General features: G+C 39.3%; 1 protein-coding gene across 1 annotated transcript in view; it reads left to right on the top strand.

Moving 5' to 3' along the window:
• The window catches only part of LOC133613723 (uncharacterized), a 48,201-nt gene that overhangs the window by 406 nt on the left and 24,254 nt on the right, over positions 1 to 23,541 (top strand). The window contains exons 2-5 of the mRNA XM_061971465.2: positions 18,269 to 18,375; positions 20,708 to 21,032; positions 21,141 to 21,247; positions 21,392 to 21,503. Coding sequence (XP_061827449.1) covers positions 18,269 to 18,375; positions 20,708 to 21,032; positions 21,141 to 21,247; positions 21,392 to 21,503 — 651 coding nt within the window. The remainder of the gene's footprint in view (positions 1 to 18,268; positions 18,376 to 20,707; positions 21,033 to 21,140; positions 21,248 to 21,391; positions 21,504 to 23,541) is intronic.

The raw sequence follows: 23,541 nt of genomic DNA, 5'->3' as shown, positions 1-23,541 counted from the left end.
ATATATATATATATATATATATATATATATATATATATATTTATATATATATGTATGTATGAATGTGTATTTATTTGTGTATATATATATATATATATATTTATATATATATATATATATATATATATATATATATATATATATATGTGTGTGTGTGTGTGTGTGTCAGTCTATCTGCATGCTCATCTGGCAACCAAGCAGGCAGACTAAAGACAAACTCCTCATCTTCATCAGTAGGAAGATGAATGATGATGGCCCAAATTGTGCCATTTTTTTGGGCCTCAATGGGTGTGGCGGCCACATTGTCTTTAAGCTCATTTTAGTCCAAGTATTTATAAAAAAAAAGGTTTTTGCCTTCATACATCACCTCATTGTATGTGAACTAAAGTGAGGTACTTGTGATTAAAGAGTAGACTTTCAACTTAAATGTTTGACAAAAAAACAACATTTCTACCATAGTTTTGGACAAAGCGAGTGATGTGATAAAAATGTAGCCATCAATTGGAGTATGATTGCATGAAGCCGAGAGCATCTTGGACATCTTCAAAAACTCTCTAGAGACATGTACATTTTGCTTCAAAATACAGGACTTTATACATTAATAGAACTGTTAGCTTGAAAAAAAAATGAAAATATAAATAGATAGATAGTACTTTATTGATTCCTTCAGGAGAATTCCCTCAGGAAAATATGACAGTAAGATTGCATTTGGGTTAAAATAATGGGTTCTTTTTTAAAGATGATTTGAATTACGCAAATAATTTACTGTTATTAATCAAAATGTATAAGTGTGATTAATCTAATTTTTAAAAAAGTAAGTCGTTTAACAGCACTAATAATCAATCAATCAATCAATCAATGTTTATTTATATAGCCCTAAATCACAAGTGTCTCAAAGGGCTGCACAAGCCACAACGACATCCTCGGTACAGAGCCCACATAAGGGCAAGGAAAAACTCACGCCAGTGGGACATCGATGTGAATGACTATGAGAAACCTTGGAGAGGACCGCATATGTGGGTAACCCCCCCCTCTAAGGGAGACCGAATGCAATGGATGTCGAGTGGGTCTGACATAATATTGTGAGAGTTCAGTCCATAGTGGATCCAACATAATAGTAAGAGTCCAGTCCATAGTGGGGCCAGCAGGACACCATCCCGAGCGGAGACGAGTCAGCAGCGCAGAGATGTTCCCAACCGATGCACAGGCGAGCGGTCCACCCCGGGTCCCGACTCTGGACAGCCAGCACTTCATCCATGGCCACCAGACCTGTGTGTCTCCCCCTCCACAAGGGAGAGGGGGGAGCAGAGGAGAAAAGAAAAGAAATGGCAGATCAACTGGTCTAAAAGGGGGTCTATTTAAAGGTTAAAGTTCAAGTCAGTATTTAATAAGCACGAAAATGAGAATTGTTTGTAATAAATAGGAAATAAGAACATCAAGACAAGTGAATAAAAAATATTGAGAATGAAATGTCAGAGTAAAAAATTGGATTGAATCGCTCAGCCTATGCAGGTTTAAAAAACAAAACAAAAGAGGTCTTCTTAACTTTTTTCAAGCTGCTGCGCCATGCACCACTCCTTTTTATTGAGGGCCACATCGCAGTCACGGCTGCCTTCAAAGGGCCGATTGTAACAGTCATTATACTGTGTATGTATAAATGTGTAATTACCTCAAGATTATTGCCCCATATTTTCCCACAATTTCGTACACATTTGATTATCATGGATAACTTTCTTCAAAATCATACTGTAAGTCAAAGGAAAAGCAGATATTCAAATATGTATTTTTTGAAAAAAACAAAGAAATGCTTGGAATATCCATCCATGAAGCTTATCCCAGATGCACTCGGGCGGAAGGCGGGGTACACCGTGGACAAGTCTCCACCTCATCACAGGGCCAACACAGATAGACAGACAACATTCACACTCACATTCACACACTAGGGACCATTTAGTGTTGCCAATCAACCTATCCCCAGGTGCATGTTTTTGGAGGTGGGAGGAAGCCGGAGTACCCGGAGGGAACCCACGCAGTCACGGGGAGAACATGCAAACTCCACAAAGAAAGATCCCCCGAGCCCGGGTATCGAACCCAGATCCTTGGTATTTTTTATTTTTTATTTATTTTTTTGTCATAAAGAAATACAATCATGTGTGCTTACGGACTGTATCCCTGCTGACTGTATTGATCTATATTGATATATAATGTAGGAACCAGAATATTAATAACAGAAAAAAACAACCCTTTTGTGCGAATGAGTGTGAATGAGTATGGGGACATGGGGGAGGAAGGTTTTTTGGGTTGGTGCACTAATTGTAAGTGTATCTTGTGTTTTTTATGTTGATTTAATAAAAAATAAATAAATATATATATATATTTATTTTATTTTATTTTTATTTTTTTTTCTTGTGCGGCCTGGTACCAATCGATACACGGACCGGTACCGGGTTGGGGACCACTGCTTTAGTGGACAACATAAAAAAAACCTCAAAATAATCTTGACTTTTTTTCAAGCTGCTGCACGTCCACTGAACATTTTATACTTTACTGGACAACATAAAAAAAAAATCTTGACTTTTTTCAAGCTAATGCACTTCCACTGAACACTTTATACTTTAGTGGACAACATAAAACATTTTTTTTTTTTTTAAATCTGCACTTTTTTTTAAGATGCTGCACCTCCTCTGAACCCATTATAACTTAGTGTAGCATGTAAAACAAATGTAAAAACTACTTGACTTTTTCAAGCTGCTGCACCTCCACTGAATCCTCTGGTGTCCTCCCAGTGGAGGCACTTTAAGCAGGTGTACCTAATGAAGTGGCCAGTGAGTGTAGAAGTACTGTACTGTATTGATGTTGGATGGATGGATGGATGGAGGCCAGTGTGGCTCTACCGGTTCCCTTTAGCAATAGCCGACACACCATTAAAGGGGAAGTCCAGTACAAAAACACACACACACTTCTTTTGTTTAGTACAGCATTTTGTGCAAGCTCACTCATGGCCAAGTGGGTGTCAACATTGAAACAGGAGAAGTGTGTGTGCGTGCCGGTCTGCGTGTGGGTGTGTGCTTTATTAGTTTCGTACAGGACAATGTCAAAGTGTGGATAAAAGTGACGTTTTTAGGGAGTTTCTCTGTAATCAGAGATGACGTCCAGCTGTAGACAACAGCGAGATAGCAGCTTCCTCCCTGCTCAGGCCCCTCGGCATGTAAGCGTGTGTTATGTATGTGCAAGGGCGTGGACCATGTTCAGAACATGGGTCAGGTGAGTGCGTAAGAATGTCTCATAGAGGCTGATAAATGCGTGCCAGGTGTTTGTGTGTGTGCAGGCTTGTCCCGTTTGCACATTTCACATTAATCAGCCTCTCCTGTTTCTATGGCGACCACGTGCATCATCGAAGTAAACAGCACTTTCTGTCCCACAAACACACAAAGGGAACATACCTGACAGAACAATGTCATATCAGCTGACACACACACACATATTGAGGGGTACTGTTACGGCTAAGGTTGAGTTTCATGTACACATCACGCATTATTTCCACTTGAGATGCACACGCCATGTTCACTCTGTGGCACACTTAGTAATATAATAAAAATACTCTATGCATACTTTAGTGTAATGTTGAACAAAAAGTTGAAAAATACAACATTTGGGGTACAGTTTGTGGATACCAGTGTCCTAACTTTTATCTTACTTAAAAATAAAATCAAATGAGTCATTTGATAATTGTAATTATGTAAACAAGGTCAAACAAACCTGTGTAGCAGTTAAGTCAGGGGTCGGCAACCCAAAACGTTGAAAGAGCCATATTGGACCAAAAAATACGGCTGCTTAGAACATGTTGACGTTGAAAGGAGGAAGGAAGGAACTTTTATCGTCATTGCATAAGTACAATTACATTTCATTTTCAGCACAATAAAAGTCCACTTACAGCAAAGCCAATGGGAACGCCACTATTCCGTCCATAAAATCCAAAAAAATAGTCATTCAAAAAGCGCCAAAAAATACTCCATTTACATTTCGTGATTGGAATATCAACCAAGTGTTAGTGATATTGTTATTAGAAGCTATTTATAGCGGCGATGTGATCACTTCACTATAATGTTAGATCCACTATGGACTGGACTTTCACAATATTATGTCAGACCCACTCGACGTCCATTGCATCCGGTCTCCCCTAGAGGTGGAGGAGGTTACCCACATCTGCGGTCCTCTCCAAGGTTTCTCATAGTCATTCTCATCGACGTCCCACTGGGTTGTGAGTTTTTCCTTGCCCTTAGGTGGGCGCTGAACCGCGCATGTCGTTGTGGCTTGTGCAGCCCTTTGAGACACTTGTGATTTAGGGCTATATAAATAAACATTGATTGATTGATTGATTCCTGTGTGCCTATGTTTACATCATCGAGTCATCTGCTGCTTCCTCGCTTCCTGTAAGTTTATTGTAGATCATAAATCATGCCTCTCACCTGAAAAGTAGATGGAGGAGGATATAATCCGACAAGTTGGGACACTTTGACGGTGATTTAGGTCCTGGAACTGGCAAGGGCGACACAAATAGCGCTTGCTCCCACCCGTTTTTTTTCCGCAAGGAATATGAGACATTCTTTATCTAAATGGGAATATATGAACATCCTAGCAGTCGGCATCCTGATGACAGCAGACATTGTACAGTATGTGATGTTTTATTATGTTTGTTGGCTCCCATAAAATCTGCAGTAAGTAGTACTCAGTGATGAAGACAATAAAAATTAGATCATGTATATAAACCTTCATGGAGATGTTTGGATTATTTTTAATAGCTCTATAGGCAGAATTTAACAGCTCCCACAGGTTCCATTGTAAGTGGACATGTTTAGTATTTAAAATACTTTTTTTTTTTTTTTTTTAAATCCATTCGTCGTCATGTCTCTCATAATGATTGTGAACAGTAGGCAAATTTCCCCCCAAAAAAGCAGTTCCCCTTTCAGAAACAATAACAGGCATAAAGTACCAGAGGTGGGAATCTTTGGGCACCTCATGATTCGATTACGATTACGATTCAGGAGCTACGATTCGATTAAAAATCGATTATTTATGCATCTTTAATTTTTGTATATTGATGCAGTTTTAAATGTATTGTCGTTTCACCAAATACGCGTTTATCCCTTGCATTTAGAGATGTCCGATAATGGCTTTTTTGCCGATATCCGATATTCCGATGTTGTCCAACTCTTAATTACCGATTCCGATATCGACCGATACCGATATATACAGTCGTGGAATTAACACATTATTATGCCTAATTTTGTCGTGATGCCCCGCTGGATGCATTAATCAATGTAACAAGGTTTTCCAAAATAAATCAACTCAAGTTATGGAAAAAAATGCCAACATGGCACTGCAATATTTATTATTGAAGTCACAAAGTGCATTATTTTTTTTAACACGCCTCAAAACAGCAGCTTGGAATTTGGGACATGCTTTCCCTGAGAGAGCATGAGGAGGTTGAGGTGGGCGGGGTGGGGTTGAGGTGGGGGGGAGGGAGTAGCGGGGGGGGGGGGGGGGGTGTATATTGTAGCTAGCGTCCCGGAAGAGTTAGTGCTGCAAGGGGTTCTGGGTATTTGTTCTGTTGTGTTTATGTTGTGTTACAGTGCGGATGTTCTCCCGAAATGTGTTTGTCATTCTTGTTTGGTGTGGGTTCACAGTGTGGCGCATATTTGTAACAGTGTTAAAGTTGTTTATACGGCCACCCTCAGTGTGACCTGTATGGCTGTTGACCAAGTGTGCATTGCATTAACTTGTGTGTGTGGGAAAACCATAGATATTATGTGATTGGGCCGGCACGCAAAGGCAGTGTCTTTAAGGCATGAACCCAATATTGTTGTCTGGGTGGAAATCGGGAGACATTTGGGAGAATGGTTGCCCCGGGAGATTTTCAGGAGGGGCACTGAAATTCGGGAGTCTCCCAGGATAATCGGGAGCGTTGGCAAGTATGACTGGGAGACGCAACTGCTCTGTACTTCTCCCTACGTCCGTGTACCACGCCGTACAGCGGCGTTTTTTAAAAAGTCATAAATTGTACTTTTTGAAACCGATACCGATAATTTCCGATATTACATTTTAAAGCATTTATCGGCCGATAATATCGGCAGTCCGATATTATCGGACATCTCTACTTGCATTATTAAAAAAAAACAGTGCATTTGTAATAAGAAACAGTTAAGTTAATTCCCCCTTTTATTAAATTAATGGAAATGTGTGCAAAACTGGAACATAAGTGCCCTAAAATAACGGAGCTGGTCAGTTCTCTTGGTGAGGTGGCTCGCTGCAGTCAGCCAAATATTAGAACTGTCTGCATTACTTCATTTACAATAAATAAATCGATTATCGACGTTTACTAATCAATTTTATAACTGTCCATGCATCCAAAAATCGGTTATTTCCCCCACCTCTATAAAGTACACAGTATTGTACTTACTAAACGTAAGAAACATTTCGTCTCGTCATACCATCTTGTTGAGAGACTTGACTTTTGAGACAGCGCCGCGGGATACATAACTGCAGCGCTATTTTTCCTTCTGCAGATAGCGCCATCGAACTACTTCCCATTTAAGTTAGATAAAAAAAATTTAGCATTTACAATTAAAATCAGCAAAAAGAACACAAATGCCTAACTGGGAATAAATCTACAGTATACTCAATTTAAGACAGATAGCCTCTTTTTATATTTTTTCGAGACTTCATGTTAAAAGCTTGACGCAGAAGGTTAACCGACTCATTGGACATTTCCTCAAACACTGCATCAGATAGGTGAGTAATTCAGTAGTGTGATTATACAACAGCATACTTGACAAACATGCTTTGTAAAGTTAGTGAAGGTTGACCCCTGAACAGATCATTTATTATGGGGAAATGTGTTTCTAAATTCAAACAAATCGGAGGTGGACCAACATCCATACCTCGCTTCCACTCTTTTGGAAAAATAACCAGCATGTTCTCCGGTAATCTCGTGGAGTATCGTCATGTTATGCCAAGATGAAATGTTCCATCAACAATCAGGATATCACAATAGTGGCGCCTGCATCAAGCAGCTAGGAAGTGTGTGAAATGCAGTATAAGTGAAAGTCGTTTTTACCGTACATACACTATATTGCCAAAAGTATTTGGACACCTGCCTTGACTCACATATGAACTTGAAGTGCCATCCCATTCCTAACCTATAGGGTTCAATATGATGTCGGTCCACCTTTTGCAGCTATTGCAGCTTAAACTCTCCTGGGAAGGCTGTCCACAAGGTCGCGGAGTGTGATTATAGGAATTTTCCACCATTCTTCCAAAAGCACATTGGTGAGGCCAATGCCCAACTCCTGAAAAACAACCCCACACCATAATTACTCCGTATACATCTCTGTCAGTTTATGTGGCCGACCACTTTGTGGCTGAGTTGCTGTTGTTCCCAAATTATTCGATTTTCTTATAATTAAGCCGACAGTTGACTTTGGAATATTTAGGAGCGAGGAAATTTCACGTCTGGATTTTGTTGCACAGGTGGCATCCTATGACAGAAATCACTGAGCTCTTGGGAGCGGCCCATTCTTTCACAAATGTTTGTAGAAACAGTCTCCATGCCTAAGTGCTTGATTTTATACACCTGTGGCCGGGCCAAGTGATTAGGACACCTGATTCTGATCATTTGGATGGGTGGCCAAATACTTTTGGCAATATAGTGTATATACATACATACGTACAGTGAAACCAAACATGTGTTATTATTGTTTGAAATACTAAGTAATAAAAAGTAAAGACTGTACTTAATATTCACCACCACTGTAACCCAAGAATGCAAGCCATATGTATCAGTTACAAAAGAGTCTGACCATATTGCAGCCATGTTGTATATAAAGCATTCCTTAAACCAGCTCATAAATCAATGTCAGCTTTAAAAAAAACAAAAAAACAAATAAGTAATAGTAAGAAAGTATTTGTCTTTTTTTGCCAACATTGAGCGCACAAAGTCGTCAGTTATTGTTTGTTGGTTTGGAGAATGATGCTAATACTTGACACAAATGTGGATAGATGAATTTAATGGAAAACCAGGAGAATGTTCCGAAGGGTTGAACCCTGGCAGAAATTAAAATGGAGTGCACTACTTGGCTGCAACCAGCAGAGGCGCTGTTGATTCTGTCTTAACTGGTTTGCTGTCTAACGAAGTAGAGTAGACCAACATGACAGCGATGGGAACTTGAGCTACATTCGCGCACTGGTATTCTGGTGGCAGAATTTTACTAATTTTTTTGAGTTCTCCCTTTTTTTCCGGAAAGTTTGCCTCACTTTCAAATGCAAATGTTGACAGGTATACCGTATTTTTCGGAGTATAAGTCGCACCGTCCGAAAATGCATAATAAAGAAGGAAAAAAAACCCATATATAAGTCGCACTGGAGTATAAGTCGCATTTTTGGGGGAAATTTATTTGATAAAACCCAACACTAAGAATAGACATTTGAAAGGCAATTTAAAATAAATAGAGAATAGTGAACAACAGGCTGAATAAGTGTACGTTATATGAGGCATAAATAACCAACTGAGAACGTGCCTGGTATGTTAACGTAACATATTATGGTAAGAGTCATTCAAATAACTATAACATATAGAACATGCTATACCAGGGTTCGGCAACCCGCGGCTCTAGAGCCGCATGCGGCTCTTTAGCGCCGCCCTAGTGGCTCTCTGGAGCTTTTTCAGAAATGTATGAAAAATGGAAAAAGATGAGGGGAAAAAAATCTATTTTTTGTTTTAATATGGTTTCTGTAGGAGGACAAACATGACACAAACCTCCCTAATTGTTATAAAGCACACTGTTTATATTAAACATGCTTCACTGATTCGAGTATTTGGCGAGCGCCGTTTTGTCCTACTAATTTTGGCGGTCCTTGAACTCACCGTAGTTTGTTTACATGCATAACTTTCTCCGACTTTCTAAGACGTGTTTTATGCCACTTCTTTTTCTGTCTCATTTTGTCCACCAAACTTTTAAGGTTGAAAGGTGAGTTTTGTTGATGTTATACTTGTTGGAGTGCTAATCAGACATATTTGGTCACTGCAAGCTAATCGATGCTAACATGCTATTTAGGCTAGCTATATGTACATATTACATCATAATGCCTCATATGTAGGTATATTTGAGGTCATTTAGTTTCCTTTAAGTCCTCTTAATTAAATGTATATCTCATGACACACTATCTGTATGTAATATGGCTTTTAATTTTTTGCGGCTCCAGACAGATTTTTTTTTGTATTTTTGGTCCAATATGGCTCTTTCAACATTTTGGGTTGCCGACCCCTGGTCTATAGTGACCAGTGAATAATGTCCCGACAACCAAATGGTGGCGCAAGTTCAACTTATATAGTGCTACTTACAAACAGAAAACAGGTGAGGGGAAAAGTGCTCCAAGGCTGGCATACAGCTGCTGCAGGAAAGGGGAAAACAGGAAGCGAAAAACCACAAAATAAGAGCGCAAGACAGGAACTAAAACTACACCCAGAAAATTACCAATAAAATCAAAATAAGGCCCAGCTTGGTGTGACAAGCGTGACAAAATGTTACCACATATACATATAGAGCATTTTATTATTTGTTTTAATTTTATCAGAGGAGCTGTATTCTGGTGGCAAAATTTGAATTGTTTTCCCTTATTTTTTGTTAAGGTTCTCTTATTTTACAAATGATTCCCATATTTTCTGGAATGTGTCCCCTATTTTCATACATACATATCTGGCACTTTAATACGTGTTTGACTTTTGTCAGAGGAACTATTTCAAGAGTTGAGATGGTATTCTGTTCGGAAAATTTCCCAGATTTTCTGGAAGGTTACCCTTATTTTCAAATGCAAATATTGATAGTCAACATATCTGGCAGGCACGTTGTAATTTATTTGACTTTTTTTAAAGCTTTTTTGACATCTGTGTCAGGATAGATTCCTCTGTTCACGATCAAAAAATGGCACATTTCAGAAAGTTTGTATAGTAAGCATATATAAACACCATGAATTTTATGCCAGATCAAGAACTAAATGTCTGCCCATATCAGTGTACATTACGTACAGTAAAAACTTTTAAATGAGTAGCCTTTCAAGGTTCTGTATATTTTAAAGTCAGTGTCGGAGTCAAGGGTTAACTGTTTGGCAGGTTGATGCTACATGTGGATTTGGGCTCATTGGGTTGCGTGCGACCACATTGGAAATACACAGATGACTCAGAAGCCTGGAGGGAACACTGTGGCAAGGAAACAAGGGGAGGCCAGAGAGCGCAAGACAAAAGCAAAGAAAGGGAAGAAGTGACATGTGCAACAATGTGAGACACAAAACAAAAGAATCATGTTTTCACCAATACTAGAATAAAGATAAACGTGTTAAACCAGGGGTCCCCAAATTACCGACCGGGTCCGGCCCGCCAGGGTCCACAATCAGGTCCATGGGACGTCCCAAGTACAAAAACATTTATTTTATTTTATTCTATTTATTTATAATCTATCCTGTCCAGCCACTTAGGCAAATGATATTGTTGATGTAGAGGCCCAAATTTGCTGGACAGATTTACTTTACAAAAGAAAAGTGTAGGATACGACTCTTTTTGCCTAATTTATATATCCATCCATCCATTTTCTACCGCTTATTCCTTTTGTATATCTCCATTATTTATATATATATATATATATATATATATATATATATATATATATATATATATATATATATATATATATATATATATATATATTACACATAAATACAAATAGATAGGCCGGCCCCAGGCCAAATTCTTTTAACCAAATGTGGCTCACGACTCAAAAAGCCCTTTCCGTTCAAGGCTTGTCCTGCACTTTGGTGTGTATGTTGGCAGCACTCATAGGGAGGGAGCTGGCAATGGGACCCTTCTTAGAAGAGCTAGTTAGCAGAGGAAGTGATAAGAGAGCAAAATGTTCTACTAAATGACAACCATTTTTTTCTGCCCCAGGGATTGTCACATTAACAAAAGCATTAGCCTGATGATTCTTCTATTTACTTCATCTTGTTATCGTTGCCAACTAAAAGTACCCGGTAATAATAATCGTTTAAATAAACGCCATAAAGAAAAGACCACTTTCCTCATATCCCTTTTTATTTTTTATATTTAAGAAATAATGTAGAATTATTCTGTCCACAGTCAAATTGTAACAAAAGTCACAAAACTTTATTTTTTTATTTATTTAGGAGCTGTATTTTAAAGGTGTGTGTGTGTGTGTGTGTGTGTGTGTGTGTGTGTGTGTGTGTGTGTGTGTGTGTGTGTGTGTGTGTGTGTGTGTGTTCTTGTGTTTCTACCCTTCTTGAGACATCAACAAGGAAAAGTACCTTCCAATACGGAAAACCATTGCATCTAATAGAGAATGTCTCATTTGCACCCCTGGTGGTGAAATCTATTAAAATTAGGGTGGTCCCAAAAAGGAGGGATTTTTCAAATTGACTGTGTGTCGGTTTTAAAAGTGCTCCCCCTCTGGCCAACATATGAAATAACAAGTGTGAGTAAGAAATTGAAATGCGCCCCCTTTGGCCAAAATTAATAAAAAAATAATATAAAATATGTATATAGAGACATACTGTAATAACTTGAAGTAAATAATGAAGATTAAAAAACAATTACAAACAAAACATAAAAAAAAATAACTAAAAGCAGTCTTTCTCACAAGGTGTCGACTTTTTTCTTATAAAATTGGCAACAATTTCTCATATTCTTTCTGTTTCTGTAATATTGCAATATTTTCTCGTAAAATTATTACTTTTTTTATGTAAAATTATTACTTTTTCATGCAAAATGCCGACATTTGTCATATAAAATTCTCACTTTTATCACAATATTGCCAATTTTTTTGTTGTTCTTGTAAAATAGTGAATTCTTTTGAGTAAAATTATGACTTTTTGTCATAATTTTGCCAAGTAAAATTCTGATTATTATTATAATATTGCCAAAATTGTTAAGTTTTCTAATAAAATTCTGACTTTTGTTGAGTAAAATTATAACTCTTTTAATAAAATTGCCAAAATGATAAGCTTTTCTTGTAAAATTGCGACTGTTATTGAGTAAAATTCCAACTTTTATCATAATATTGCACAAATGTTCAGTTTTTCTTGTAAAATTTTGACTTGCGTTGAGTAGAATTACGACATTTATTACAATACTGCCAAAATTCTAAGTTTTTCTTGTGAAATTGTGACCTTTTTCTTGTGAAATTCCAACTAATTTTTTACAACGAGCTTTTTTATATTTGCATAGTATGCAAATATTATTAATGTTGGAAATACAAATCTTTATATATGTTCAAAGGATGGTTCTAAAGAGGCAGGCATTTTTCAGAGGTCTCAAGAAGGTAACAAATACAATAATGCGTTTGTGCGTGTGTGTGTGTGTGTGTGTGCGTGCGTGTGTGCGTGCGTGTGTGTGTCAGAGACACAGAGTGACTACAACAGCATGTACTACAAAATATGCACATTTTACAGTCACTTGTGACATTATAACAGGGCTAATGATAACATAACGTTAGCTAAAACATGAAAAAACCCATCCACAATTTACTGCAAAGTGCTTTCTCTAGTTGGAAGTTGAACTCTTGTAGGCTAAACTGTGAACATTTCTACTGACACAGATGACAGCGCATGATATAAATGTTATTTTTCCTAGTTGGTAAAGTAAACATTGAAGAGATGTGCTGCCTTCTCTGACATCATGTCACTTGTGGTCACGTGACTGCCAGGCTTTGTTTGATTGCTTAAAAGGAGTCAAATGTTATTAGTGCTTGGTGAAACAGAGTCGTGACAGTGGCCGCTGGAAGAAGTGTCTCGAACAAGCGAACAATACATCTTTGCGAGCAGTAATCAATAGATTATGAATATATACCATGATGATATAAATAGATGCAGCCAACAGAATGAAACTCAAGGTAACAAGTAAAAGTAGTCTTTCTTCTTCACAAAAAGTAAAAGGAATGTTGCATTAAAACTACTCTGACAATTGAAATATTTCAAAAATAAGTTACTACCGTATACCGGTATGAGTATAGTACCGCGATACTAATGAAACATATTCGGTACATACCGCCTCTGAAAAGTACCGGTGCCCTGCGCCCGCGTCATCGTCACGTCGTGTTATTGCTGGTTTGCGAGCATACGAGCATGTTCGGCAGCGCACAATCACAGAGTACTTACAAACAGACACAGTGTGTAGACAGAAAAGGGAGAACGGACGCATTTTGGCTTAAAAACTAACAATAAAGGTGAAGTTATAACACTGAAACGCTCTCAGGAAGAGGTGCTTTAAGACATGGCTAGCTAACTAGCGGCTAAAGTTCAGCTGCAGTCTGCAATGTTTTAGCTACTTCTAAATCACTAATCCTCGCCTCCATGGCAACAAATAAAGTAAGTTTCTTACAAGTATCATCCCTGCAGGACGAGGAATAGCTAAACATGCTTCACTACACACCGTAGCTCACCGGCGTCGAAAGGTAAACAAACGCCATTGGTGGATCTACACCAAACATCCACTGTAATGATATCAAGTGCAGGAGCATATCTAGGCGATACTACTATGATTACATCAATATTTTTTTGGCATCACAACATCTTCTTTTGTTTTAAAAAAATGTATATTATGTTTATAAAGTCAGGAAATATGTCCCTGGACACTTGAGGACTTTGAATATGACCAATGTATGATCCTGTAACTACTTGGTATCGGATTGATACCCAAATTTGTGGTATCAACCAAAACTAATGTAAAGTATCAAACAACAGAAGAATAAGTGATTATTACATTTTAACAGAAGTGTAGATAGAACATGTTAAAAAGAGAAAGTGAGCAGATATTAACAGTAAGTAAACAAGTAGATTAATAATTAATTTTCTACCACTTGTCCTTAATAATGTTGACAAAATAATAGAATGGAAAATGTCACAATATGTTACTGCATATGTCAGCAGCTAAATTAGGAGCCTTTGTTTGCTTACTTACTACTAAAAGACAAGTTGTCTTGTATGTTCACTATTTTATTTAAGGACAGACTTGCAATAAGACAAATATGTTTAATGTACCCTCAGATGTTTTGTTAAAATAAAGCCAACTACTACCCACTATGATTTATAGCACTTGTGTTTACATTCGACTTAGCTCTGTGCTCGCAAACTGGCACCCAAAACCTCGCTATTGTTATCTCGTTCCCCTCAGCAACCGTGTCTCCTATTTGGCACGAGTGCCCGTTCGATGTGTTTGCGCACGTTCAGTGTCTTTGTTTATGTCTATATTTGCTGCCCTCTGGGAAGCGCTACAGGTGCATTAAAACCAAAACAAAGAGGCTAAAGAACAGCTTCTTCCCCAGGGCCATAACCATCCTGAACGGACTGCCCCATTGTCCCTCATAACTGCCTTCTCTTCGGTGCAATAACCCATTCCACCAACCACCCTGTTTTTGTTTTGTTTTTTTGTTTTTCATGTATATATTCATTTCACACCATATTCATTGCACTTCTACATTTTTTATATTTTTATATATTTGCACATTGTTTTTCTAGCATGCACACATCGCACTGTATGGTATGGCCTCAATCTCTTTACCTTGCGTAATGACAATAAAGCTGATTCTGATTCTGATTCTGATATATTTGTTTTTCTTTCTATTTGACCCTGGAAGGTGTGTGTGTGTGTGTGTGTGTGTGTGTGTGTGTGTGTGTGTGTGTGTGTGTGTGTGTGTGTGTGTGTGTGTGTGTGTGTGTGTGCGTGCGTGCGTGTGCGTGCGCGTGTGTGTGTGTGTGTGTGTGAAACGGGCCAAACTGTCCCAATCGGGAGAATTGATGTTGTGTCCATGGCGTGCTGCCTTCAGGCGCCAACTGGTACACTTGGCAAACACAGCAATTATTTATTACTGCAAACAAATTGAAGACCGATTCAATGCGCACATGTCGATCAAGACAGTAATGGCACTTATTAATTATAAAGTAACCCTTTCTTCGGCGTGCCGGCTTTTGCGAAAGAGCCGGTCGTTCTGCTCGGCGCTGACTTTGCTCCTCGCACGTAGCAGGGGAATGTCGCAGCGCAGCCCCAAAGACGCACACAAGCACACAAACAAACATGCATGCTTCTTATTTTCTCATTAGTGCAGAGTTGCAATGCCAGCGAGCAGGCCCGGACTCTTTTTGTTTTTTAAACCTTTCTTTTCTGCGGGCCGTCAATGCAGGTGATTGATGTCTTCCCATTGTGGCTGGGGAAGGAACTCATTAGGACAGGGTGGAGCTCTGACTGTGAGTTTATTAATTCTATTGAACTGCATTCAGTTTTATGGCGCACGTTTATAGATAAGACATGGACGAAAAATACAAGTTTTAATTACACATCCTAACCCCAACTAGTCCCTAAAAAGAGTTTGTTAATGTATGACCCTCGTTTTTGGGCTAAAAATCCAAGATGGCTGACTTCCTGTTTGTTTTCAACTATTGGTTGTTTTGACTTTTACATGCATCCTGGTGGCAGGAGATAATTTTGTATTTGTTTTTATTTCGAAAGGGGTGCTAGAGTCAACTTGGAAATATTGTGTTTTGCCCCCTCCCCCCAAAAAAATAAGACAAAAAATAAATAAAAATATATATATTTTTTTAAATGTTATTTATTTTTATTTTCTTTTTTCTTTTTCTTTTTTTTAAATTATTTTTCATTTTTGAAAATGAGAAAAAAACAAAAAACTTTTAAAATAAATAAAAAATAATTAAATATATATGTATATTATATATATATATATATATATATATATATATACTGTATATATATATATTAAATGTTTCTTTTTTTGGGGGGGGTAAAACACAACATTTCCAAATTGACTCTCTTGCACCCATTTCAAAATAAAAAACAAATATATATATATATATATATATATATATATATATATATATATATATATACAGTGGGGCAAAAAAGTATTTAGTCAGCCACCAATTTTGCAAGTTCTCCCACTTAAAATGATGACAGAGGTCTGTAATTTTCATCATAGGTACACTTCAACTGTGAGAGACAGAATGTGAAAGAAAATCCAGGAATTCACATTGTAGGATTTTTAAAGAATTTATTTGTAAATTATGGTGGAAAATAAGTATTTGGTCAATAACAAAAATTCAACTCAATGCTTTGTAATATAACCTTTGTTGGCAATAACAGAGGTCAAACGATTACTATAGGTCTTTACCAGGTTTGCACACACAGTAGCTGGTATTTTGGCCCATTCCTTCATGCAGATCTTCTCGAGAGCAGTGATGTTTTGGGGCTGTCGCCGAGCAACACGGACTTTCAACTCCCTCCACAGATTTTCTATGGGGTTAAGGTCTGGAGACTGGCTAGGCCACTCCAGGACTTTCAAATGCTTCTTACGGAGCCACTCCTTCGTTGCCCGGGCGGTGTGTTTGGGATCATTGTCATGCTGGAAGACCCAGCCACGTTTCATCTTCAAAGCTCTCACTGATGGAAGGAGGTTTTGGCTCAAAATCTCACGATACATGGCCCCATTCATTCTTTCCTTAACACGGATCAGTCGGCCTGTCCCCTTAGCAGAAAAACAGCACCAAAGCATGATGTTTCCACCCCCATGCTTCACAGTAGGTATGGTGTTCTTGGGATGCAACTCAGTATTCTTCTTCCTCCAAACACGACGAGTTGAGTTTATACCAAAAAGTTCTATTTTGGTTTCATCTGACCACATGACATTCTCCCAATCCTCTGCTGTATCATCCATGTGCTCTCTGGCAAACTTCAGACGGGCCTGGACATGCACTGGCTTAAGCAGGGGGACACGTCTGGCACTGCAGGATTTGATTCCCTGTCGGCGTAGTGTGTTACTGATGGTAACCTTTGTTACTTTGGTCCCAGCTCTCTGCAGGTCATTCACTAGGTCCCCCCGTGTGGTTCTGGGATTTTTGCTTACCGTTCTCATGATCATTTTGACCCCACGGGATGAGATCTTGCGTGGAGCCCCAGATCGAGGGAGATTATCAGTGGTCTTGTATGTCTTCCATTTTCTGATAATTGCTCCCACAGTTGATTTTTTCACACCAAGCTGCTTGCCTATTGTAGATTCACTCTTCACAGTCTGGTGCAGGTCTACAATTATTTTCCTGGTGTCCTTCGACAGCTCTTTGGTCTTGGAGTCTGACTGTTTGAGGCTGTGGACAGGTGTCTTTTATACAGATAACGAGTTCAAACAGGTGCCATTAATACAGGTAACGAGTGGAGGACAGAAGAGCTTCTTACAGGTCTGTGAGAGCCAGAGATCTTCCTTGTGTGAAGTGACCAAATACTTATTTTCCACCATAATTTACAAATAAATTCTTTAAAATTCCTACAATGTGAATTCCTGGATTTTTTTTTCACATTCTGTCTCTCACAGTTGAAGTGTACCTATAAATTACAGACCTCTGTCATCATTTTAAGTGGGAGAACTTGCACAATTGGTGACTGACTAAATACTTTTTTGCCCCACTGTATATATATATATATAAATATATATATATATATATATATATATATATATATATATATATATATATATATTATTTTTATTTATTTTTATTTTTATTTTATTTTTTATGTATTTTTTTTATTTTTTTTTAATATATGTATATATTATTTTATTTATTTTTTATTTTTTTTTTTTTATTTATTTTTTTTTTCCAAAAAAAAAAATATATATATATATATATATATATTTTTTTTTTTTTTGTGCAAACGCACTTGCAACATTTAGTACATTTTTGTGCATGTTAAGGGCCTCAGAAATAAGATCAAAGGTAGAGAATAATAATGAACGATTAAATTAAAATAGGGCCTTCGCAGCCTTTGCTGTCCGGGCTCTAATAATCTGTCATAGGGTTGAACTGTCACCATCATAAAACCTTTACTAACTTTACTGACAATCTTTTATTAAAACTTTTTTTTTTTTTTTACAAATATTTTAGCATTTTTAACTGTCATTTAAGTGTGAACATAATATGAACTCTATTGTTTGTATTAAAAACAAGAAGAAAAACAATTAGGCTGAATGGTAATTATTAGGGATCATTGTTATTATGTTTAAATGTATTTGTTTCATTTATATTGTCCCACAATTGTGAAGAAAGGCACTGTCATAAAAAAACATTAAAATCAAAAAAATGTTACTTCTCATACAAGTGTAAAAAGAAGTTAACCAAAGTAGTAAAATTGCATTTTCCTTATTTTTAGATGATGAAACCCCAATGGAGGAGGCTACAGCCCCTGCAACCTTAATGCCTGGTAGTGAGGTGCAAGCAGAAATAGAGGCCGATGGAGCATCTGAAGATACAACCGAGGTGAGCTGGTTGCTGGCATGAAACACACAAATACTACAATTCCCAGAATGCACTGCAGGAGTTGATGCGTTGTCATGGTGCTTGTCCTCCGCTTTCCTGCTGGCGGTGATAGTAGCTCGTAAACAATAATATAAACTATTGATATCGTTTATTTGAATGAAGCTATATAGTTTATTTTCTGATACAAATCAATAGTGTAAAATGGAAGCGTTATTGTGTTATCATCATTCTTTCTTTGCGATTGAAAATGTCAGGTTACACAAGCTAATTTTAATAAGCGAATGTTAGCATCAATGTTAGCAACTAGAATCAAGTGTAAAAGACATGAGCGCAGGTTTAGAATAAAACACAAATATTCTTGATAGATAGATGATAGAATTAGTTTACATATTCAAATGTTGTATTGTTCTTTTGTTCTGTCGTCAAAAATGGTAGCTTACACAGGCCAGTTTGATTAGTGAATGTTAGCAGTTTGTCTGCTAGCTCAAAAGTGTCTAATCAAATGCGCTGACACATATCAGCGCACGTTTGGAATAAAATAAAAATATTCTAGATAGATAGTTAATAATAGAATATGTTTACATATTCAAATGTTTTATTTGTCTCTTCTTTTGTCTGGCTAGTAAATTAGCTGCTTTATGAGTTCACCTTCTGGGGTGGCATATTTAGTGTGCTTTCATGCGCGTGAGTGCTTTCTAGCAAAATAAGCTTTAATTAATTTTTATTTTCTTCAATTTTCTATACCAAAACAAGCAATTAGTTTGTTTAGATACAGCCAGCACAAATGTTGCACTGTATGTTCTGACATTTTAGGTACATTGACCCATGCCACAGTAATAATGATAATAATAATACATTTTATTTATAAGGCGCCTTTCTGGGCACTCAAGGACACCGTGCAAAATCACAACAATAAAATCAAATTGGATAAAAACAACAACAACAACAACAACAACAACAACAAAGAGAAAAGAAAAGATGATTACTATGAATAAGCAGTCAGGAATAGGTGTGTTTTGAGTCTTGATTTGAAGAGGGATATTGCATCTAAGTTGCAAAGGTCTGGTGGTAAAGAGTTCCAAAGATGTGGGGCAGAGCGGCTGAAAGCTCAGGCACCCATGGTGGACAGTTTAAATAAAGGGACAGTGAGATGGATGGATGAAGAGGATCTTAGGGAACGTGAGGGCGTGGCGACATGGATCAGGTCAGAGAGATATGATGGAGAGAGGTTATGGATGGCTTTGAAAGTGAGGAGAATTATTTTAAAGTGGATGCGATGTTTGATGGGTAGCCAGTGGAGTTTCTGCAGAACAGGGGTGATGTGCTGGATTGAAGGGGTTCTGGTGATTATCCGGGCTGCAGAGTTCTGGAGAAGCTGAAGTTTGTGAAGTGACTTGTGAGGGAGACCAAACAGGAGAGAGTTGCAGTAGTCCAGGCGAGAGGTGACTAGGCTATGGACTAGTATGGCAGCAGTATGTGGGGTAAGGGATGGGCGAAGACTATTAATGTTCCGAAGATGAAAGTAAGCAGACCGGGTAATGTTGTTTATGTGGGCTTTAAAAAAGAGTGTGCTGTCGAGGATGACACCCAGCCTCTTGACTTGGGAGGAGGGTGAGACAGACGAATTGTAGAGAGTAATGGACAAGCTGTTGGTTTTGGAGAGAATGGTTTTTGTACCGACAAGTAAGATTTTGGTTTTATTACTATTGAGTTGAAAAAATTGGATGAGAACCACTGCTTGAGTTCACTGAGGCAGTCTGTAAGGGAGGAAGGAGGGAGAGAAGCAGTTGGTTTGGTGGAGATGTAGAGCTGGGTGTCATCCGCATAACAGTGAAAATGTATTTTAAATTTACGGAAAATATTGCCCAGGGGAAGAATGTAAATGATACAAAACAGAGGACCAAGAACAGAGCCCTGGGGGACACCAGAGGAAACGGGAGACGGAGGGGATTTGAATGAACGGAGTTGAACAAACTGAGTGCGGTCGGAGAGATATGATCTAAACCAGTGAAGGGGTGTGCTTGTGATGCCAATACTGTGCAATCTATGGAGGAGGACAGTGTGTGAAATAGTGTCAAAGGCTGCAGTGAGATCTAAGAGGATTAGGATAGTGAGAAGACCAGAATCAGCTGCCAGGAGGAGATTGTTTGTGATTTTTACTAGTGCTGTGCAGGGGGCGGAAACCAGACTGGAATTGTTCATATAGGTTATTTAACTGTAGGTGGGAGTGAAGTTGGGAGGAGACAGTTTTTTCAAGGATTTTTGAGATGAATGGCAGATTTGAAATTGGACGAAGATTATTTATTTTTTAACAAGACTTGAATTATTCCAGAAAGCACTAACAGATGGGCTCGAACCCGAGCTGACTGAAGCTGCAGCCCGTGAAGAAGTGAACCCTGCCGAGGGAGAAGCAGAACCGGAGGCTCCTTCAGAGGTAGACCCAGAGCCAGGACTTCATGCTGAGGTGGAGCCAGAACCGGAGGCTCCGGCAGAAGAAGCCAAACCAGAAACTCCCGCAGAAGAAGAAGCAGACTCCCCCGTAGTAAACAAAACGGAAGCTGCTGCAGAAGGAGAAGGAGAACCGGAAGTTCTTACAGAAGGAGAATCTGAAACAGAAGCTCCTGCTACAGAGTCTGAAGACGCTACAACAACACAAGGTGAGAAGGGATGTTCACTGTTAGTGTCGGCGTGCAAATCCATGCCTTGTCTCTTCTTATCAATGGAGGCTAATTAAACACGGCCCCTCCTCATCTTCTCTCTCTAAGGACCTGCAGCTGATCCAGAAGTGAAAGAGCCGGAAGCTGAGCCGCACATTCCCAATGTGGACGAGCAGCCCTCTGCCAGCACTGAAGTACCACCTGCACGCGAGGAGGTCAGTGGAAACAACGTGTCAGCAGGAAAACCGACTGTTGCCGTTATTCTGGTTTGATAATTGCACACATGCGATCGAATGCAAATGACAGAGCTCCACATGGCTTTACATGGATGAGTCCCCGTGCTAAATGACACATTACAGCAGGGTGGATCTGAAGTGGACGATACAGCTGTGCAGCATGGAAAGGAAGAGCCGGCTGCTGCGGGCGACGAGGGAGAAGCGGCGGTGAACACAGAATTGGAGTTCACAACAGGTAAAAATAAATATACACTAGTCTTCTGTTTACTCATATTGTTTGGAATTTAGGATGATTTTGCACAAAAATGACAACTGTCTCAACCTTTTGTTATACTTTTAAATCGCAAGCCAAGTTGAAGTAGTTTTTGTCACAGGGTTGTGCCGTTTGAGCACTAAAGAACGAATATATTGTTACAGGTTGCTGGTCCTGCTTCGTTTACACATTAAACCAGGGGTCCCCAAACTACGGCCTGCGGGAAGCCCCAAGTTAAAAAAAAAAATAATAACAATAATATTTAAAAAAAAAAAAATGTATTATGATTTTTTTAAATCTGTCCTTTCTAATCCATTTTCTACCGCTTGTTACTCTCGGTGTCTTCTAGCCGCTCAGGCAAATCATATTGTCTAAAGATGCATTTTCCTATCGATAACGTGACATCATCATGCTCGGTGTATATATATATATATATATATATATATATATATATATATATATATTAGAGATGCGCGGATAGGCAATTATTTCATCCGCAACCGCATCATAAAGTCGTCAACCATCCGCAATCCACCCGATCTAACATTTGATCAGAACCGCATCCGCCCGCATCCGCCCGCATCCGCCCGTTGTTATATATCTAATATAGACGATGCAAGGCATTAGTGAGGTTATAAAGCTTTTGCCTGTTAAAGAAAGGAGACTGATCCAATGCAGCAGAGACATTCGCGTGCCACGCTGTCACGACCCAGACGCACACCAGTGCGCAATCATATGGGAGCCGCGCTGAGCGCACCTCCAAGCGCGTCTCGCTGCAGGCGACGGCCGGGTATATGGGCCCGACGCTCCAGCGCCATCCATTTTCAGGGCTAGTTGATTCGGCAGGTGGGTTGTTACACACTCCTTAGCGGGTTCCAACTTCCATGGCCACCGTCCTAGCTGCTGTCTATATCAACCAGGGTGAGCCCCACCCCTTTCGTGAGCGCACTGCGCGCGGAGTGACCCCTGTTACGCTCCCCCTGTTACACTCCCCCGGCAACAGGGGTGGCGGGCAGGTAAGCTGCGCGGGCGGAGCGCGCGGAGTGAACCCTGTTACGAGCCCCCGGCCACGGGGGTGGCGGGCAGGTAAGCTGCTTACTTGCTGCGCGTGACGCCGGCCGCGGCGAAGGCGGACGAGGCGGGGTGTCGGTGCGGTGGGCGCGGTGGTGACCCTGGACGTGCGTCGGGCCCTTCTCGCGGATCGCCTCAGCTACGGCTCCCGGTGGGGCCCTCTCGGGGGAAGGGGCCTCGGTCCCGGACCCCGGCGAGGCGTCACTTCTCCGCTCCGTAAAAGTGTCCATCTCTTTTTTTTTTTTTCTTCTGTTGGGGCATATGCAGCAGGTGCCTGCTCGTTTTTCGTATGTGGGTAACAACATTTAACTATGTATATATATTTCCGAATTGGTTTAACTGCCACCCGCCTGAATCTATTTCAAATCAAATTTTTTTTTAACCACCCGACCCGACCCGACCCGCGGATAAAATCTAATTTTTTAAAATTTCATCCGCCCGATCCGCGGATAATCCGCGGACTCCGCGGATAATCCGCGGACTCCGCGGTTGTGCCCGCAAACCGCGCATCTCTAATATATATATATATATATATTTTTATATATAGCACAGGCCAAAAGTTTGGACACACCTTCTCCTCATTCAATGCGTTACATTGTAGATTGTCACTGAAGGCATCAAAACTATGAATGAACACATGTGGAGTTATGTATTTAACAAAAAAAGGTGAAATAACTGAAAACATGTTTTATATTCTAGTTTCTTCACAATAGCCACCCTTTGCTCGGACTATTGCTTTGCACGCTCTTGGCATTCTCTCCATGAGCTTCAAGAGGTAGTCACCGGAAATGGTTTTCACTACACAGGTGTCATAGTTTTGATGCCTTCAGTGACAATCTACATTGTAAATAGTTGTGAAAATAAAGAAAACGCATTGAAATGAGAAGGTGTGCCCAAACCATTAAAAACATGTCGTACCTGTCGGCAGCCTACACGGCGAGTCAGCCCC

The sequence above is a fragment of the Nerophis lumbriciformis genome, linkage group LG13, assembly GCF_033978685.3.
Source record: "Nerophis lumbriciformis linkage group LG13, RoL_Nlum_v2.1, whole genome shotgun sequence".
NCBI classification, from domain to species: domain Eukaryota; kingdom Metazoa; phylum Chordata; class Actinopteri; order Syngnathiformes; family Syngnathidae; genus Nerophis; species Nerophis lumbriciformis.
Note: the sequence above shows the minus strand (reverse complement) of the source record. Positions and strands in the feature narration are given on the sequence as shown.